General features: G+C 40.5%; 1 protein-coding gene across 1 annotated transcript in view; it reads right to left on the minus strand.

Annotated features, from left to right (window-relative positions):
* IPO9 (importin 9) overlaps positions 1-16950 on the minus strand; it is a 38250-nt gene that overhangs the window by 13263 nt on the left and 8037 nt on the right. Inside the window, 12 exon segments of the mRNA XM_027843403.1 lie at positions 1367-1506; positions 1934-2040; positions 3081-3179; positions 3868-4019; positions 6202-6260; positions 6509-6609; positions 6697-6816; positions 7742-7828; positions 8680-8768; positions 12350-12551; positions 12872-12958; positions 13110-13171. Coding sequence (XP_027699204.1) covers positions 1367-1506; positions 1934-2040; positions 3081-3179; positions 3868-4019; positions 6202-6260; positions 6509-6609; positions 6697-6816; positions 7742-7828; positions 8680-8768; positions 12350-12551; positions 12872-12958; positions 13110-13171 — 1305 coding nt within the window.

The following is a 16950-nucleotide window of genomic DNA, read 5'->3' on the forward strand; positions in this document are numbered from 1 at the left end:
TAATCAAAATATATACTTAAGTCAGGCAGTCAATCAGCACTGATTAGGTGTCTGCCATGTGCCAGGCACTGTGCTAAGTGCTGGGTACATGAAAAGAGGCAAAAGAGAGTTTCTTGCCTCAAGGGGCTCACAATCCAATGAAAAGACACACAATGTGGAAAAACATTCTAGAAAAGCTCTACTTTTTCTGGGGGGAACAGGTAAAATTCTAGCACCCATGTTCTCAGATCCTTCAAGATTTTCAAGTTTCCTTGTTAGAAAAAAGGCTAAAAGGCACAGGTTGATTTGGAAATATGTTCCAATACCTATATTCATTCAGACATCTTTTTGACCATCTAATGTACAAGGCTCTGTGCTAGGAAGACTCTCCAGATACAAATATGGAAAAAGACATGGCTTATGTCTTCAAGGAGCTTAGAATCAGTTAGGTACATAAGACATGCATACAAATAACTAGCTCACATACTGTCTTAGATAAATGACATGATTGCTATGAGATAGGGCACTCTCTATGGACCTGACATAAGGGTTTCTGATCATTTCATGTCTTGGGGGAGAGGTAATGGTGAAATATATACTTTCACAGATAACCTACCCTAGTAAGTAGATTCACTGTTAGAGAAGAGTGAAGAGCAGGGATGGTCTTAATTGGTTGAAGTTACTATTACAAAGACCAGGGGGAAACCAGACTGAGGTTCAAAATTATAATAAAAAGTAACACAGGAGCTTCCAGGTCTGAATGTTAGTCAAATGTATGGGTTGAGAATGGGATAGAAGAAAATCACCCTACTCCATGAGAGGAAGGGATGAAAATATAACAGAATGGAAGCAGGGTATATAGCACAGAAAAAGGAATAAAGTATAGCAAAAACAATGAATCATAAAGTGTGACTGAGAACTCATACAAACAGAACAGGGGCTATTTTTATAGGCAAGAAATTTTCATGGAGGTGAGAAGTGAAAATTATAATCACTTGGCTACAAGTTGAGAATAAAAGCTTGAAAAAAATGCAGTAGAGGGAGAATGAGCCTGACACAGAACCCCTGGGGATGTTCTGGATCTAATCAGAAGAGGAGCAAAGACGAGGTCAGTAACAAGCAGAATCAAAGCTCATTCAAATGCCAAGGACAACTGGGACCAAAAGAACATTGATGTGGCCACCTCAGGAGAAAACAAGAATAGCTGGGTGAAAACCTGAATTCAGCAATATTATTCTCTTGACAGATAAAAGCCAGAGCCAAATTTTTCAGACTGACGTTTGAGAGGGCCTGGCTCGGCTTCAGAGTGGAAGGGTAAGACCTGCCCTAACTACTCAAAGAGAAATACAAGTAAGCCCAGGGGACTGGGCATTATGCTAGAACATACCTGAGAGATTGAGGTCTGCGAGGACAACGCTGGTTAGGAAACCGTGCATATCAAAATGGATCCTGCCATTTTTCACATTGTCAGTAATGATAGACTTCACAGAGCCTAGAGCCAGCATACAAGCTTCATGGATCTTCCACCTGCAAAGGATGAGACAGTAGGGCCCTCTACCTAGTCAGTCAAACAAACAAATAACCTACAGCTGACCACTTAAGGACTGCAGATCTGTGTGGCAAGATAGTTCAAACAGAATTGAATTGGCTGGGGGTCTTCCTCATCAGTTTTTACTACCTCTATCTTTAACCAGGGCAGGGTGAAGTTTTATACCAAAACTAACTAAAGGAAACACAATACAAATTACATGTATATTGGGTTCCTTAAGCCAATGCAGTAAGAGAGCTTAAAAAAAAAAAAAAGAGTAGCTTAATCCTGGGAAGACCAGCTTTTGGATGGATGACCATCCAAAGAGATTTGTCTTTGTCTCCCTTTGTCTGTTGACAGCACCTCTCTGTCCAGGCTTTGGCACAGTCCTCTCTCCAGACCCAGCCTCCGTCACTCCTTCCTTACCAGTGCTCAGTGCCACTGCTTTGGGTCTGCTCAGCTTCCTGTAAATGCCGAGTGGCGGCAGCAGCCAGGGCCGTTGCACTCTCATTCTGGAAATCGGTGGCCACAGCCTAGGAAGGACGAATAGGCTCTTGACAAATCTGCCTGTATACATGAAACCCAGTCTGATGGCCAACTGACTGAGTCAGAATGTTATCCAGCTGAGCAAGGCCAATTATTATCTCTGGAAAATGCTATCTTACCAATCTCTGACAAGGGTAAGGCAATGTTGTCTTATCCTTATTTTCGCCTATCTTACTTGTTAAGGAGCTGGTCCCTTTGGTTACATTCAGCAGAACACCTGCCAATGATGGCAGACCCAAACCTAGAAGGCTCTAGGCCAGACCTTGAACTTCTGGAACCTCACACTAAACCGGGAAATGAAAGTTAAGCTACTTCTTGAGTGAGACGTGAGATGCCATTTTTTCACAGAAGGTGCCTTAGAAAGGCTATGTGGTGCTGAGAACTGACTGACATCTTCACACCAACCCTCAAGTCTCCCCCAGCAACAAGCAGCACATGTCAGCACCTCCCCTGCAGCAAGGAAGACAGGAGCAGATGTTTGGATGGTATCACTCAGCTTCCCAAGGGAGCTCCTTCCCCATTAAGTTTGCCACCCAATGATTGCTACTATAAATACTTGCAGAAAAATGGATCAAAAAGCCCTGCTTCTGTCATAACAGTTTCTGCTCATTTGAGGCCCTCCTCCTCACCACAGTATTTTCCCATAAGACTGAAATTTTTTTCTTTTTGATAGCCAAAATTTTAATTACTGACTAATCAAGACAGCTACAATAAGGTTTATATACCATTTTTTCTTCTAATACTTAGTTGCCTTAAAGCTACACCATAAGAAATTATGAAAGAAGTACCTCATAGATTTAGAGTTCATAGACATGGAGTTAGAAAAGAGCCTTAGATAAGACTGAGATTCTTAAAGCAGTTCACCTGCCCACAGAGAAGCAGCAGCATTTTGGTTCTTACTGCTGTAATAAAGGCATCTAACAACAGGGCTTCAGCTGGGGTCAGGTGGTGGGAAAGACAAAGAGAAGCTCAAAGAGATGACAGATTTCATTAATGGTGGGTGGGCACTGAGTATCTAGAGTCTTACCAGCAACAGGTCTTGGGCTGCAATCCTGACAGTGTAGGAAAAAGTATCATCGTCTTCATCTTCAACAAACTGCTGGGGGTTGGCTGTCCACACTTTAATCTGGAAAAAAGTGTGAAATTTAGCTTTCTAATGGGGTGACCTGGATCAAACGTTCCCTCAGCAGCAACCAGAGGAAAAGGGTGCAGAGGGGGAAAATGACCCATTTTTCCTTACATGAAGGTGCTAAGCCTGAAGAGTTCTTTTTTGTCTGATCCCTATCAAAGAGGTTTGTCATTCAAGACTGCTGCTTTATGGGAATGTACCACCTTACCAGGAAGGTAAACAGCTCCCACCACTTGCTGCTTTTTGGCAAATGCACCTTTGGAATCTACTAGTCTGATTTATCAGTTCAAAATCACCGCACACCAAAGGAGATGGGAGAGGTGATCGTTTTATTCTGGGATCATCTTTCTTGTCTGCAATGATCTTCCAAATGAGATAACAATCTCTTCTCATCATCTGCTATAGGCAAATGGACATAGACAAAGAGGATGGCATTTTCTCTCACCTTTTGATGCAAAGGCTCTCTAAGTCTGAAGAAGCTGACAAAACCACCTTAGCACAGCTACATGACATAGGAATGGATGTGTTTTTATTTCCTCAGGACCAATGTAATGCCAATGATTACTTAGGACTTATCATGAAGTTACTCTCCTAGTATCTTCTTATTCCCTAAAATCTCTCTCTCTCTTCTAAACCTCATATTTCAAACGGACAGATTTGGGGTTGTTTCCCAGAAGACATTTACCTGCTCCTCAGTTATTTGCATGTATAAAATAATGTAATAAATCAGCTCAGGCAATGCCTTCTTCACAGTGCTTTTGAATTTGCTGTTTTCTAGTAGGGCATGTACAAATTCAAAAATGCTGAAGACAAGATTTTCAAATCCCAGCACTTCACCTAGAGGAAGGGTGCACAAAGAAAGGAATCAATGACCACAGAGCAAAATGACAAACAAAAAAAATCCCATCAATATTCGAAAGTAACTATGTTATCTTTGAAAATCAGCCCAAGCAAGTTTGCTGATTTCTATTCTGTTGGGAGTAATAATAACAATAAATAACATTTACATGACATTTTAGCGCCTTCAAAGCATTTTACAAATATGATCTCATTTGACCCTCACAACAATTCTGGGAGGTGCTACTATTATCTTCATTTTAAAGAGGAGGAAACTGACACTTGCCCAGTTCACCCAGTTAGTGTCCAAGGTAGGATTCAAACACATATCTTCCTGACTACCAGTTAGATGCACTAAGCAGCCAGACTAAATGACCACATACAAAGGTTAGAGGGGTTACACTTCGGCACAACCTATACCCAGGAGTTCCTGTTCCCTTTGGACTGAATCAAGATTTTCTGGATTGTCTTTTGTATCTGTTTTTGATCTAGATACTTCCAACTCCCTCAAGATGCATTAAATGGCTATTCTGTGCAATGAACTGCGGATACAAAGATGAAAAACAACACTGTCTTTGCCCTTAAGAGCTTAAAGTCAGACAGCAGGACACAGGGCATAGATGTTTGTACAGAATATACTAAAAGGGCAAAGGGGGAAAGATGTTAGCAGAATTGGAGGTTTCAGAGAAGTATCACCTGAGCCAGGCACTGACAGAAAAAGATTTCAACATTGCAGAGATATGGCTAGAATGTGTTAGGAATGGAGGAGGGCCAGCATGACAGTGAATGATAAGATGAGGGGAACAGTTAGCCATCCAAAGTGGCCATAACAACTATAATGATAATGATGATGACAAAAACAGTATTTATGTAGCATCTGCTATAGGCCAGGCACTGTGCTAAGCTCTTTACAAACACTGACTCATTTTATCCTCACAAGAACCCTGGGATGATGGAGATGGATGAGATGAGGAAACAGAAGCAGACAGAGGTGAAGTGACTCATCCAGGGTCACGTAGCTAGTAAATGTCTGAGACAGCATTTGAACTGGAGGCTTTCTGACCCCAAGTCTAGCACTCTATCCACTGAGCCCCCATGTTCCCCAGCAGAATATTCAAATTAGAGGAGGGTGAAATAAGGATGGAACGCGAAGTTGGAGCCCGAGTGTGGAGGACTTTAATGGTCTGGCTACATAATTTTGTACTTCTTACAGGAGATGTGCAAAGCTTTTTGATCAGGCCCATGCACTAGGGAGATGACAGACTATTCTATGACAGATGTTCTAGAGATCAAGAGAGCAGATAGCCAAGTGTTTCATAATCTAGGAAAGAGACAATGAGGGTTTGAAATAGGATGGCAGCATTGTCAATACAGAAGATGGAACGTATGTGAAGCGCATTGTGAAGACAGAACTGACAGGCTCTTGGCAACTGCTTGGATGTAGGTGTTGAGGGATAGAAAAATAAAGGGTTTTGAAGTCTAGATGAGTGGGAGAATGGTAATGCTAGCAACAGAATGAGGGAGGTCAAGAAGAATGGCAGGTTTTGAGGGAGATGCAAAGTTTAGTTTTGGATATGTTCAGCTTGAGGTATAAGGACACCTGGGTGTCTACCCAACAGGTGACTGGAAATGTACAACTAAAGCTTGGAGAAGCGATCACACTAGGTATGGAGATTTGGGGAATCATAGACATAGCTCAATCCACACAAGTGTAAACAACTATCAAGAACACAGCCATATGGGACACCTACATCTTGGGGGTAGGAAGCCCAAGAGGAAGTTGTCAGAGAAGTGGGAGAAAACCAGGAAAGTCCGGACATACCAAGAAGATGGTTAACTACCAAGAATGTGGCAGAAGAGAAAAGACCCCAACATTTAACGAGAGTCCCCGGTGAACCTGGAGAGAACATCTGAGACGAGACTGCACTGCACATGGCTCTGTGAGGCCTAGGTCAGGCGGGCTTTCTACTTTTCAGCTCTTCAAATGTGCAAAGACAACACCTTGCCTTAGCTGGAAGAATTCCTGCTTCTATTTATGAAATTTAAATGAAATCTAAGCCTGATCTGAAAACTTTCAAAAGAGAAGTCAACCAAAGTTCCATGTTTTTTAATCCTTGCAATTCCCTACCTCCCTTCTCCTATGAGTTGGTGTCCCTAAGTAGAGAAGTAAACTAATACTTACCATCAGAATCCACAGGATCTTCTACTTCCTCAGTATAATTCACTTCTGTCCTCACATAAGTATGGGACAAAGTTAAGGGGCACAAATTGGAATTTTTATAGATCTAAGTAGGGGGAAAATATATATTCTAGCCAGGAACTTTCTCTTTTTCTCTCATATAATTGCCTACCAGTACACCTTAAACTTGAAGTGTAACAGAATTCCCTGTGCAAGATAAAAACCCATTTTAGAAAGGATTACCACTCCAATGCTCTTGATTTATAAGTCGAGATATAATAGGCCCTTCTAGGTTTCAAAAAAAGGATATAAAGCTGCACTTTCAGTCAAGGTGTTCCACACAATTGGAAGGATCTGCTGCATGGAGGAAACCATGTGCTTCGGGAAGTTTTTCACTAAGGCCGTTACTGCCTAAAAATCAAAAAGACTGAAAATTGGAAAACCACTCCCCACCCTCCTAAACTGGGTAATTTCTTAAATATTTTGGTGAATTTTTACCTTTAGCACTTCCATCTTAAACCCGCTGTCAGATGTGGGGCCATCTGGCATCTGGAGAGCCTGAACAAAGGCCTCAGTGAACTGCTGAACCACAGGAAAGATCAACACTTTGGCTGCCCCCTGAAAAAGAAGTCAGAATCAGACACGTCTTTTGATTAGCAGTCCCTCAAAGAAGGCTCACTGTTAAGGCTGTGGGTCTTTCAAATATCAGCTTCTAACCAGCCGGCCTAACATTTCCACCATTCTAATTTAACACCTGAACTCCTGGATCAAATCTCCTCATGCCTTCTGACTCCCATCCTCACCCCTTGAGTATTCTAAGACCTGATAAATCAATTAATCAATCAACAAGTACTTAAGTGATTACTCTTTGCCAGACACTACACTTGTTGCTGGGAATACAAAGATCAATGAAACAGTTCCTGACCTCAGGAAGCTTACAGCATTCTACTGAGGGAGACAAGTAGATATTCGAGTATATTAAAAAATATATGTAATATGGATACAAGGTGATTTTGATGGGGAGACACTAGGATCTGGAGAACAGAGAAGCAGGAAATGCCTAGGGCAGGAGGTGGGGTCTACTTTGAGCTCTAAAGGAAACCAAAGGGCCCAAGTGAGGTAGAGGTGGTGGTGGACGGAAGGACTATACTCCAGGCCTAGAGGACAGCCTGTGCAAAGACACTGAAATGTACATGAGAATAAGAGGGACTCCCAAAGGTGCTACTAAAACACAGGGATCATTGTCCTCAGTTATTCTGGCTTCAGACAGATGCCACAAGGAACCAATGACACATTGAAGGGAGGCAAGACCACCACAACAGGACACTAAGCCCATGTGACTGAAAACTAGATGAAAGTAAAGGAAACTTAACTATAAGCAAATACAAATTTTAATTAAAATGGAAAATCTATATGACAAAACTTCTAATGTTACTGCCATCAAATAAGTTTAGGAAGGATTAGTTAAAAAAAAAAAAAACTCTGAAAATAATATGTTTGTGTGACCTACTAGTCTTATATGTCACCCCGAAGTCTCACCCACCTTTTCCAGCTCTTCCATGTTACAGATCATATGAGCACAGGTGGTAAAAATCTCCACAGCACGGGAACGGGTTCGAATACCATAAACCTAAAAGAGAGATTACACACTATAAGTAACCCACCATGAGGTTGTGTGTGTGCCTAAATGTTGGCGGAAGCATTATGAATTATTCTGAATATTTAACTCATTCTAGATTGACTTGGACTAGGACATCTACAGATATGACAAGGACCATAGAGGAAAAGAAAGATTTAGGAGAGAAAAAATAGGAGCGACTTCCTGATGTCCAGGACTCTGCATCTTATGGTTTAGAATATAAGAAAGACAAGACCGAGATAGCACTTGCAATCAAAATTGGCATTACACATGTATCAAGTAGGCAGATTTGTGCTTTGAGCAGCACTGGGATGGCACACCTATTACAAAATATCACTGTGTTGTCTTAGTGCCTTAAATCTTGCCATTAATGATCCATTCTTTTGGGCTTATAAGGTCATGTTTTTTTCAATGCTAAGACTCCTGGGAAGACTCATATCAGCTTTCTATTAAGATATTTTAGTGTGAATTAATTTAATCAGATTGATTTCCTTTTAACATTTAGCTGAGATCAAAGCACTAAGAGACTATGGAAATCTCAGTGTCCTCTGGGAAAGATGGGATGCCAGGAGTTAGAAATGAGGCTGAAGACAAACTTTGTCTATTTGTCAATTTTGTCTAGGGCAAACCCTGGCAGTTAATGATAGTGAAACTATCATTCAGGTTCAGCTCTGGCAGGTGCCACCACAATCGGTGGTACTCTGTAGCAAAATAATGGATTTGCAACTGTGATTTGGAGACTGGTTACTGGCTAAATAGTATGTATCTGGAAACGATTCCACAGCCTCCAATGCCAGCTATCTTTCTGCTAACCACAGGAAGTGACTAAGGAGCTTCCATACCTCTGCCATGGTGAAGATCTTATACATCTCCGGGAGAATAACAGGAGCAACAAGTGGCATCTGTGTATCCGTTACTTCCCGAGTGAATTCTAGAATGAAAAGAGTGTTATTGTTGCCCCAGCTATTGTCCCCAAAGCCATAAAATGCCAGGAAAGACACTGGTGTGGTTTTTGGAAGGGAGAACCGGGGACCAGTGGGCTTTTATTTCAGAGGTAGGGAAGCAGGAGATTTTAGATTTTTTTATGAGAAAGGAAAAGATGACAGTGAGGAAGTAAAAGGCCCCTTCTGTGAGAGATTAGGAAGAAGAAAAAAAAAATCTTTCTTATAAATACTGCAAAGAAAGCCATAATAGATGCCATTGAAGTCTTTGTTGGAAATATGTGGGGCATCACTGCACTTTCTAAGACATATCCTCTATATTAAAATCCTAATGAATAGTTGCTCCTCTGATAACCAAATCCACTTTTTGATCTCATTTTCTTTTAACACCTCCTCTGGGCATGATGTTTTGGTCCATTTGGTTGAGTGTATGTTGACTTGCTTGGCCTTAAACTCTACTAAGTCCATTACGCTGAGAATGGATGACATTTATTTGCCTGGAAGGCAAAAGTTGCTGTTACCTGGAGCAGAAAGGGAATTCTGACATGGGTGTGGAGAAGGACAAGACATAAATCAGAAGAATGTTATTTAAATAAGCCATTGGGGAGAAACGGGTCACTCTGTCTCCATTAAAAAGAAAGAAAAGGCAACCAGAGCACATGAAAATATCACAAAGGACTATGGATTCCACATTATTAAGGGTAGAATCATGATGAAAATGGAGTTTCTAAGATAGTTTCTTTATAGAGCCTTGATGTATCTTCTGTTTCTGTTATGTCATCAACAAGAAGGGGGGAAGAGGAAGAAGGGGTGGCACATTAAGTCACTTGGATGTTTCTCAAATAAGATGCATGATTTAGAAACAAAAAGTGAAATTTTCAAAGTTATCACAGTTTACTAACGCTGGGAAAGTACCAAGGTCCATGGTATTAGTGTCAAAGATTCAAGACTGAGTTTCTTTATTATCTCAGGTTGGCCTATGATTTGCACTTCAAGAGTTCAATACTTGATGCTATGATTTTCAAAGGAAGTGACAAATGAAACTGCTGCCTTACACATAAATACTATAAGAAGTAATAAAGACAAAGCATGATCTAGTTTAACAGCATTTCCCGGTTTTATGGAGTGTTTAGCTATCATATTTACTCTCCTACAACCAATTCTGAAAGTTAGTATTTTACTGTACTTTTACAGATTAAAAGGCTGAAGCTGAGAAAGATAATTTCCCTAAATCATCTAGACCAATCTGATACAGTATTTCAGTAGGATGGAACATTTTCAACAACCCTATCTCCCAACTTGTTTGGAAATTAAAGCAATTAAGAGTTCCAACTGCCCTGTGGTAATTCCTATAAAAACTACAAAGAAAGCAAATTCCCCTAAAACTCAGTTCTCCTATATGTAAAAAGTAGAGAAAATTGTTAAATGGCCCCATCATCACAAAGTCTTTTAGAAAATGGTAATTTTCTCATTTCCATAGTCTTTTCTTCTCCACACAGTGTTCCACTGTGTACATGCATTCCTGAGTCTCTTGTATCACTAAAGTACAGTTTCCATGCATTTAGATATTTTAGGAGAATGGCTGCTTGGGCCACGGAAGTTGTTCCATAATCACAGCAGTAATAATTTAAATTCCTATATCACAGTATAATTCACAAAGCATTTCCATATGTTTTATCTCACTTATTCCTTAACCAACCTGCCAAAGGGGTAATGTAAATATTTTAATGCCTATTTTACAGGTAAAGAAACAAAGCCTAAGGAAGTCAGGCATCTGAAATGCCACCACTACTAAGTGGTGGAGCTGAGAGGCTTTCTACCTTCAAGCTCTTTTCATCTCACCATACCGGTTAGTTTCTCTATTGCAACTAGATGCATTGTTCTATGGCAGTTTTCTCTGGATTGCTGAGAACAAAATGACACTATGGAAGACATCCATACTGAAGATATGGAAGATATTATTCTTAATTTACAGTACTGGGGGTTCTTCAAATTCACCTGCAGCTCAAGTACACAACTTCCTCTCTCTTCTCTTGGTTGATGGGGAGGGAGTAGGCTTGGTGTTGGGAGCTCATGAGGTTTTCAATTAGGGAATAGCACAGCCTATTATTATTAGTTTATGTTTAAGATACTTAAGTAAAACTGCAGAGATAGTATTCTGAAAGGGAATCTAGGTTAACAGAAAGACCTGATAACCTGAGCTGGGAAAGGCTCAGGGTCCATCAGTTATCTTGGTTCTGCATGAACCAAGTGAAAGTGAGAACCTCAGACAAGAAATAAGAATTCAGGGGCAGCTAGGTGGCACAGTAGATATAGCATTGACCCTGGAGTCAGGAGGATTTGAGTTCAAATCTGGCCTCAGACACTTGACACTTTCTGCCGGTGTGACCTTGGGCAAATCACTTAACCCTAATTGCCAGGGGAAAGGGGTGGAAGAGAAGAACTAAGAACTCAGTATTCAACTCAAAAGGGGGACAGAGTTTTGAAACAGGTAGAAAGGAGATTTCTGTTTCTGGATATCACATGATACATACAGAATTCAGGGGAAAATGGTAACTATCATTGAGGCCACATGGCCACTAGTGAGACCAGACTTAGATGCCAACCTAGACAAGAGTTAAGGAGGCTCTGCTCTATCAAAGGTCAGTATTAGCAACTAAATGCCTAGTAGCTAATGGCAAGCAAACCAACGGCAACCACATCTCAGGCAAACCAATGAGGTCAGAAGTGAGGTTAGATCTTTGGAGGGCCTATTGTTCAAGATAGGAGCTAAAGAGACACCTTCTGTGGCAATGCAAGATGGCCTGAACTCAACAGAAGAATTCCTGGGGCCAGCTAAGGAAGACTTTTTCTCCTCTAGCTGATGAAATTGAGACCCCAGCAGGTGAGGGTACTTCCAGAGCAGATGACCAGTCTAGAAGCGAGCCCATTTTTCTTAGAGATAATACCTGACAAAAGGCTCTAGAAGAACCTAGGAGATTCTCTAGGAGAGAGAGGTCTATCATTCTCAAAACATGGAATTTTCAGCTGAAAGACCTTATGAGTTTGTGGAATCTAACTCTCATAGTGATGATTAAACAGACACTCAGAGGATAAGTCCAAGGTTACACAGTTTAAATCCACCTTGGTTTAAAAGTTTGAGCAACTTTCTTAGGTGTCTTAGGGTTGAAGTGATGAAAAAGGACCAAAGGAAGAATATCCCAAAGTTAGGATGAAAAATCTGTATCTATAAATCTGGTTGTTTCTATATAAACTTGCCTTGATTTCTCTTACTTTGCTATTAAGAGTTCCTTTGCAAAAATTCCAAACTTGTCTTGGCTAAACTAAGGGGAAAAGTTATAACAGGAAGGGAGATGAGTGCATCTCTAGTGAGTAGGTACAGGAGCAGCATCAGGAGCCCAATAACCCAGGAAGAGTGGATAGATGTGGGGCAGATAACAGAGAGAGAATCTTAGAAAAATGGAGTCAGGTCAACCACGGTTGTTGATCCCTTCCACAGGACTCTGGCAAATACTTCTGTCTGATTTTGAAAACATGAGCAAGTCCTTGCTTAGGCAGAAGCATTTAGTACCTGTCAGCACTCGCATGGCTCCATGAACAGCATTCAGATCTCCGCTCATCAACATCTCCATCAGCAGGTTAAAGAGTTGGGGCCAGGCCTCTGGCCAGTCCCAATGCGCAATGGCTGACACTGCATAGGCCACACTGGAACGGACCTTGCTAATTGATTCCCTCAGCCCATTGGGCAGCAGCTCCCGGATAACAATTTTTGCCTGCAGGAAATACCCTCCCTTTAGACCTAGCCCTATGTGATTTATCCAAGTTATGTTGAGCATATCTTGAACTACAAAGAATGTATTTTATATGCTACCGTGGCATATAATGCATCTGAGAGAAAGATCTAGATGAATTTGTCAAACAACTTATTCAGATATTTGATACTTATGTCACAACAATATTCTTCCCAATGAAACAACTCCCTCCCCCAAATCCCCTTTGGGTCATTTTCAGATCTTTGCAGGGTATTCACACCCTGCTCTCTCAAAAGTCCCACATACCTTCCCAGGTGGACAAATGTAATAAATCTACTGACCCTTTCTGTGGTTTCAGGAGGCCTGAACTTCTCTGATTGGGCACACCAGTGGGTTTCCACATACTGTTTCAAGATAACTGATGCCAACTGGAAAGAAAACAAGTTAATTCATTCCACAGGAATAGGGTATGGATAAGATATAAATTTGTCCCAGTATTAGTAAAGTCAGCCTTTTAGTTTCTCATTTTTCCACAAGAAGGCTCAATCATTGAGAAAAGGAAAACCACTCTAGGCTTACCTGACGGATAGCTAATGCTCCCTGTGGATCCACAGTCAGCTCTGCTAAGTGAACTCCAAATTCTGAAAAGAAAAAAGTTTATCATTAATCTAAGAGTATACAAGAAATGACAAGACAACTTACTGAGAATTAACTGTGATGGTGACAAAAAAGGATTTCAGTAAATAGTTCAGCCACTCTTTTTTTGGGGGGGGGTGGGGAATCTGCTACTCAGACATACTCTTTGGGCAGAGAAAAGTGGGGGGGGGGTGTATAAATCACTTTTGAGCAGTGCCACTAAGCTCTTCTACTACTGTAGACCTAGCCCTACCTCTCCTAAGGTAATACATATTTCTAACTGTAAGATCACCCTAAACAGAGTCTAGGAATTTAATACACATATGTGTGTTACCAGAGATCAGATGACTGTCCATCAGGGAGAAACTCTGGGCATCTAGCTCTGGTTTAGAACTGAGAGATAAGTAGGTCTAACAAGCTTGGTCATAAAAACAGAAGTGTTATAAGAAATCCAACCATTTTCAGGTTGTATCTGTACACAGTGAATGTTTGTGGTCCATTGGTGCTATCCCCAAACTCAAATACAGAATTGGTTCATGTTGGCAAAGAGACAAAACAGGAGGAAAAACTCAAAAGAGCATCACAATTTCAAGATGAGTTACTCAGAACTGAGGGCAAGCAGCTTTTCAGGCCTAGGGCTTTAGTAGGAAGCCTGACAGCTGATTACTTCCAACTAGGCCCTTAAAATCCCTTGACCAGTTTTTGTCCACATAGTTAAAATGAGTCACTAAGCACAAAAAACAAGACTGATTGTGCTGGCATATGTATTCAAAATGAACTATGCATCAGAGAAATGTCTATATTAAAATGATTATACCTCTTCTTGTTGCAACATTTAGTATTTATGCATCTCAAGTAACTAGATTACTACAAAGATTAGCTAGAGTGCTGAGATCTATGGTTAAAAACTTAATGGCTACAATTGCATTCCTATGGTACCAATCACCTCACTTTGGCAGGAAGAAGGCATTTTTTCTTTTTCTTTTCCTTTTCTTTTTTTTTTTTTAGCAAGAATACCACAACAGAAAGAAATCTAAGTTGTTAAAGAAGCCAGCCTCCTTTTCCAGTATTTACTAGATGATGAGATCACAAAAAGAAAAAAAAAATTGGAAGAATTATTCCTGAAGTTTCTGAAATTCATTGTATTTCCTAGAGAAAATCTGGTCAATGTAGTCTATACATTTGCATGTCTAGTTGAGGGGTGTCATCTACATGTCATCCATAAGTAAACTTACCTGAGGAGGATTTCAGGCTAAAAGATCTCAGACATCTTTGAATGTCTATCTTTGGTAGGCATCTGGAAACATTCTAATCAGCTGAACTGAATACAATTTAGGGAAGAGTCCTCAGGTACCAAATGTTCAAGTCAATTTGAGCAAGAGAATAATGGGACATCTAAACAACAACTGTGAAATCTGTCCAAAAGAATAGATATTTTCAATGGTCTCTATGTCATCTTTTATGCTGAATATCGAAATAGACACTAACTTCATGCATTCATTGATTTTTAAAAAATCACTTTTGCATAAGTTTGATACTAAATGTGCAGCGAGGTATATCTGCACATTTCTGGTATGCCTTGATGTAGTCTCTTGCAAAATAAAATGGTTCACGAGATCACTCATCTACATCTAAGCCATTTTGTCATGGGCCAATTTGACTCAGGTTTTAATGATTCTAGAATTAGCACAATTTCTTGGGACCATTATTATAAAGATTAGGCTTGTGTTTGAGAAAACGAGAACCACAGCAAGAATAAAAATATCTGTCCAAAAGAAATCTGAGGACAAAACAAATACACGAACATTTAGGAAAAACAAAACTTTCAGTGGAAAGGAAGGAGGGGAGAGCTACAGAGGAGCTGTGTCAGGAAACTTGCACTACTGGAGACCTGTCTGGTTGGAAACAGATCTCCCTGAGCTGAGGGTGAAGAGCTTTGACCACGTCGGAAGGCCTATGTTCTCAGACTAATGTACAGGCATGACACTGTTCAGAGGATAACAAGGAGGCCTTATGGGAAGAAGAGTGGACCATCAACGTATACCCGACTGCACTGTCACTAAAGGGAGGAAAAGCAGCATAGAACAGAAAACAGGCTGCCATCCCAGCCCAGAAATACCTCTTGAGCTACCTGAGCATATTGAGGGTTTTAATCATTTCCTTCCCTCTAGAATGCGCTCACTACAAAAGGCAGACCAACTGGGTTTCTCACCCCTCCACCCCTTTCTCCCCAAAGGTCAAGCCCAGTTGATTATGGAAATACTTTACTTCATGACAGCTGTATCCAGGGTTACAATTATCTTAGGGCTGCAGAAAGCACCCACAGGAATGTGTCATGTTTGGACCCCAACTCCTGTTAGCTATATTGCTTCCCTTATCACAGGGACTCCAGTGAGGTGATGAGAAACAAGTCACTGATAGTCAGCAAGAGACTAGGCTGCAACAGTAGCCAAAAGGAAAAAACGAAAAAAAAAAAAAAAAAAGTATCCCCAAAACTTAGGCATCCATTAGGTTTTCCTTGTATTTGCTTTAAAATAGCAATGGATTTTTAATGAAATGAAGGCCACTATCCATAGGAAACAACACTGTTAAAAGGTGTAATATTAATTTCTATATTTTGAATTCTAGGAGAAGAATATTTGGAAAAGAAAAAAAAATCACTATTAGCTTCCTAAGAGACAAAAGTAGAAAATGAGTGGAGGGTGGGAAACAGCACTGACTTCATAGAGGCTTCAACATCCCAAGAAAGAATAAAAAATGATTTAGAAACCTAAGACAATTAAATGATATAAATTCCCATCAGATGGGTGAGTGGGAAAGTGTCAGTATAAACAAGGGCAAATGTCAATTTTCCCATTACTTTTTCCTTCATCCCAAATCATAAATTAACCCTCACCCCCCCCATACATTACAACTCTTGGATTATCAATTGCCACTGAATAATAAATGAAAATATATTTATATGGGTCTCTGATCTTAAGGATTTGGGAGTCTTCTCCACCCATAAAGACTGCATTACACGCACTCCTTCCCGAGCTGTGCTACTCTTGTCCAACAAGTCTGCCACATGAGCTTGGTCCAAACGACAGGCTGGAGGCCTCCCCTGCTTTTTGCTGATGTTGCACCAGTGCAGCACTCTGGCCGTCTACCTGTAATCTCTTGTTCCTGCCACTTGACCACCCCATTGTCTCTAATTATAACATTTCTCAAAAAGGTTTCTTACTTCTGTTCTTCAGAGTTCCTTATTGGTTCAATGTTACAGCCTCTTCTTTGCCCTCTGTGAGATACTCATTTTTACATCTTTGGGGGTAGTTCTGTTGTATGTCTTACACTGGCACAATGTTAGTATTTGAAAAATGAGCCCTTGCTTTTATGGGTAGATTGGTATCAGTTAAAAAAAAAATTCTCATGACAATCCTGCCTATACTCTTCCTGGTTTTATTTTTTTCTCTGTTGATGGAGAAATTTGATAGGGTGTATATCCAGATGCATGTTGAAATACACCTTCATGTGTTTCAGGGTAAGGGATACTCTTCATTCATTAGGTGTTCCCTACGTGGATGGATAACCTAATTTGAGTGATTACAGATCTCTTCCAGCAGGCTCTGTAATATTCTGGGGCTTGATGCAATTAGGACCATGTCATCATTAAACAGGAACAAACAGAGGACCTCATCATTTACAGGGAATCCTCTCTTTGATCTGGATTCTGTGATGGATCTTTTATTTTCTCAGGAAAAATACCTTTTACAAGCTTATGTCTCCCTGTTTTAAACCTCCCTTG

Source organism: Vombatus ursinus, unplaced genomic scaffold (assembly GCF_900497805.2).
Source record: "Vombatus ursinus unplaced genomic scaffold, bare-nosed wombat genome assembly UNPS02014909.1, whole genome shotgun sequence".
Taxonomy (NCBI): Eukaryota; Metazoa; Chordata; class Mammalia; order Diprotodontia; family Vombatidae; genus Vombatus; species Vombatus ursinus.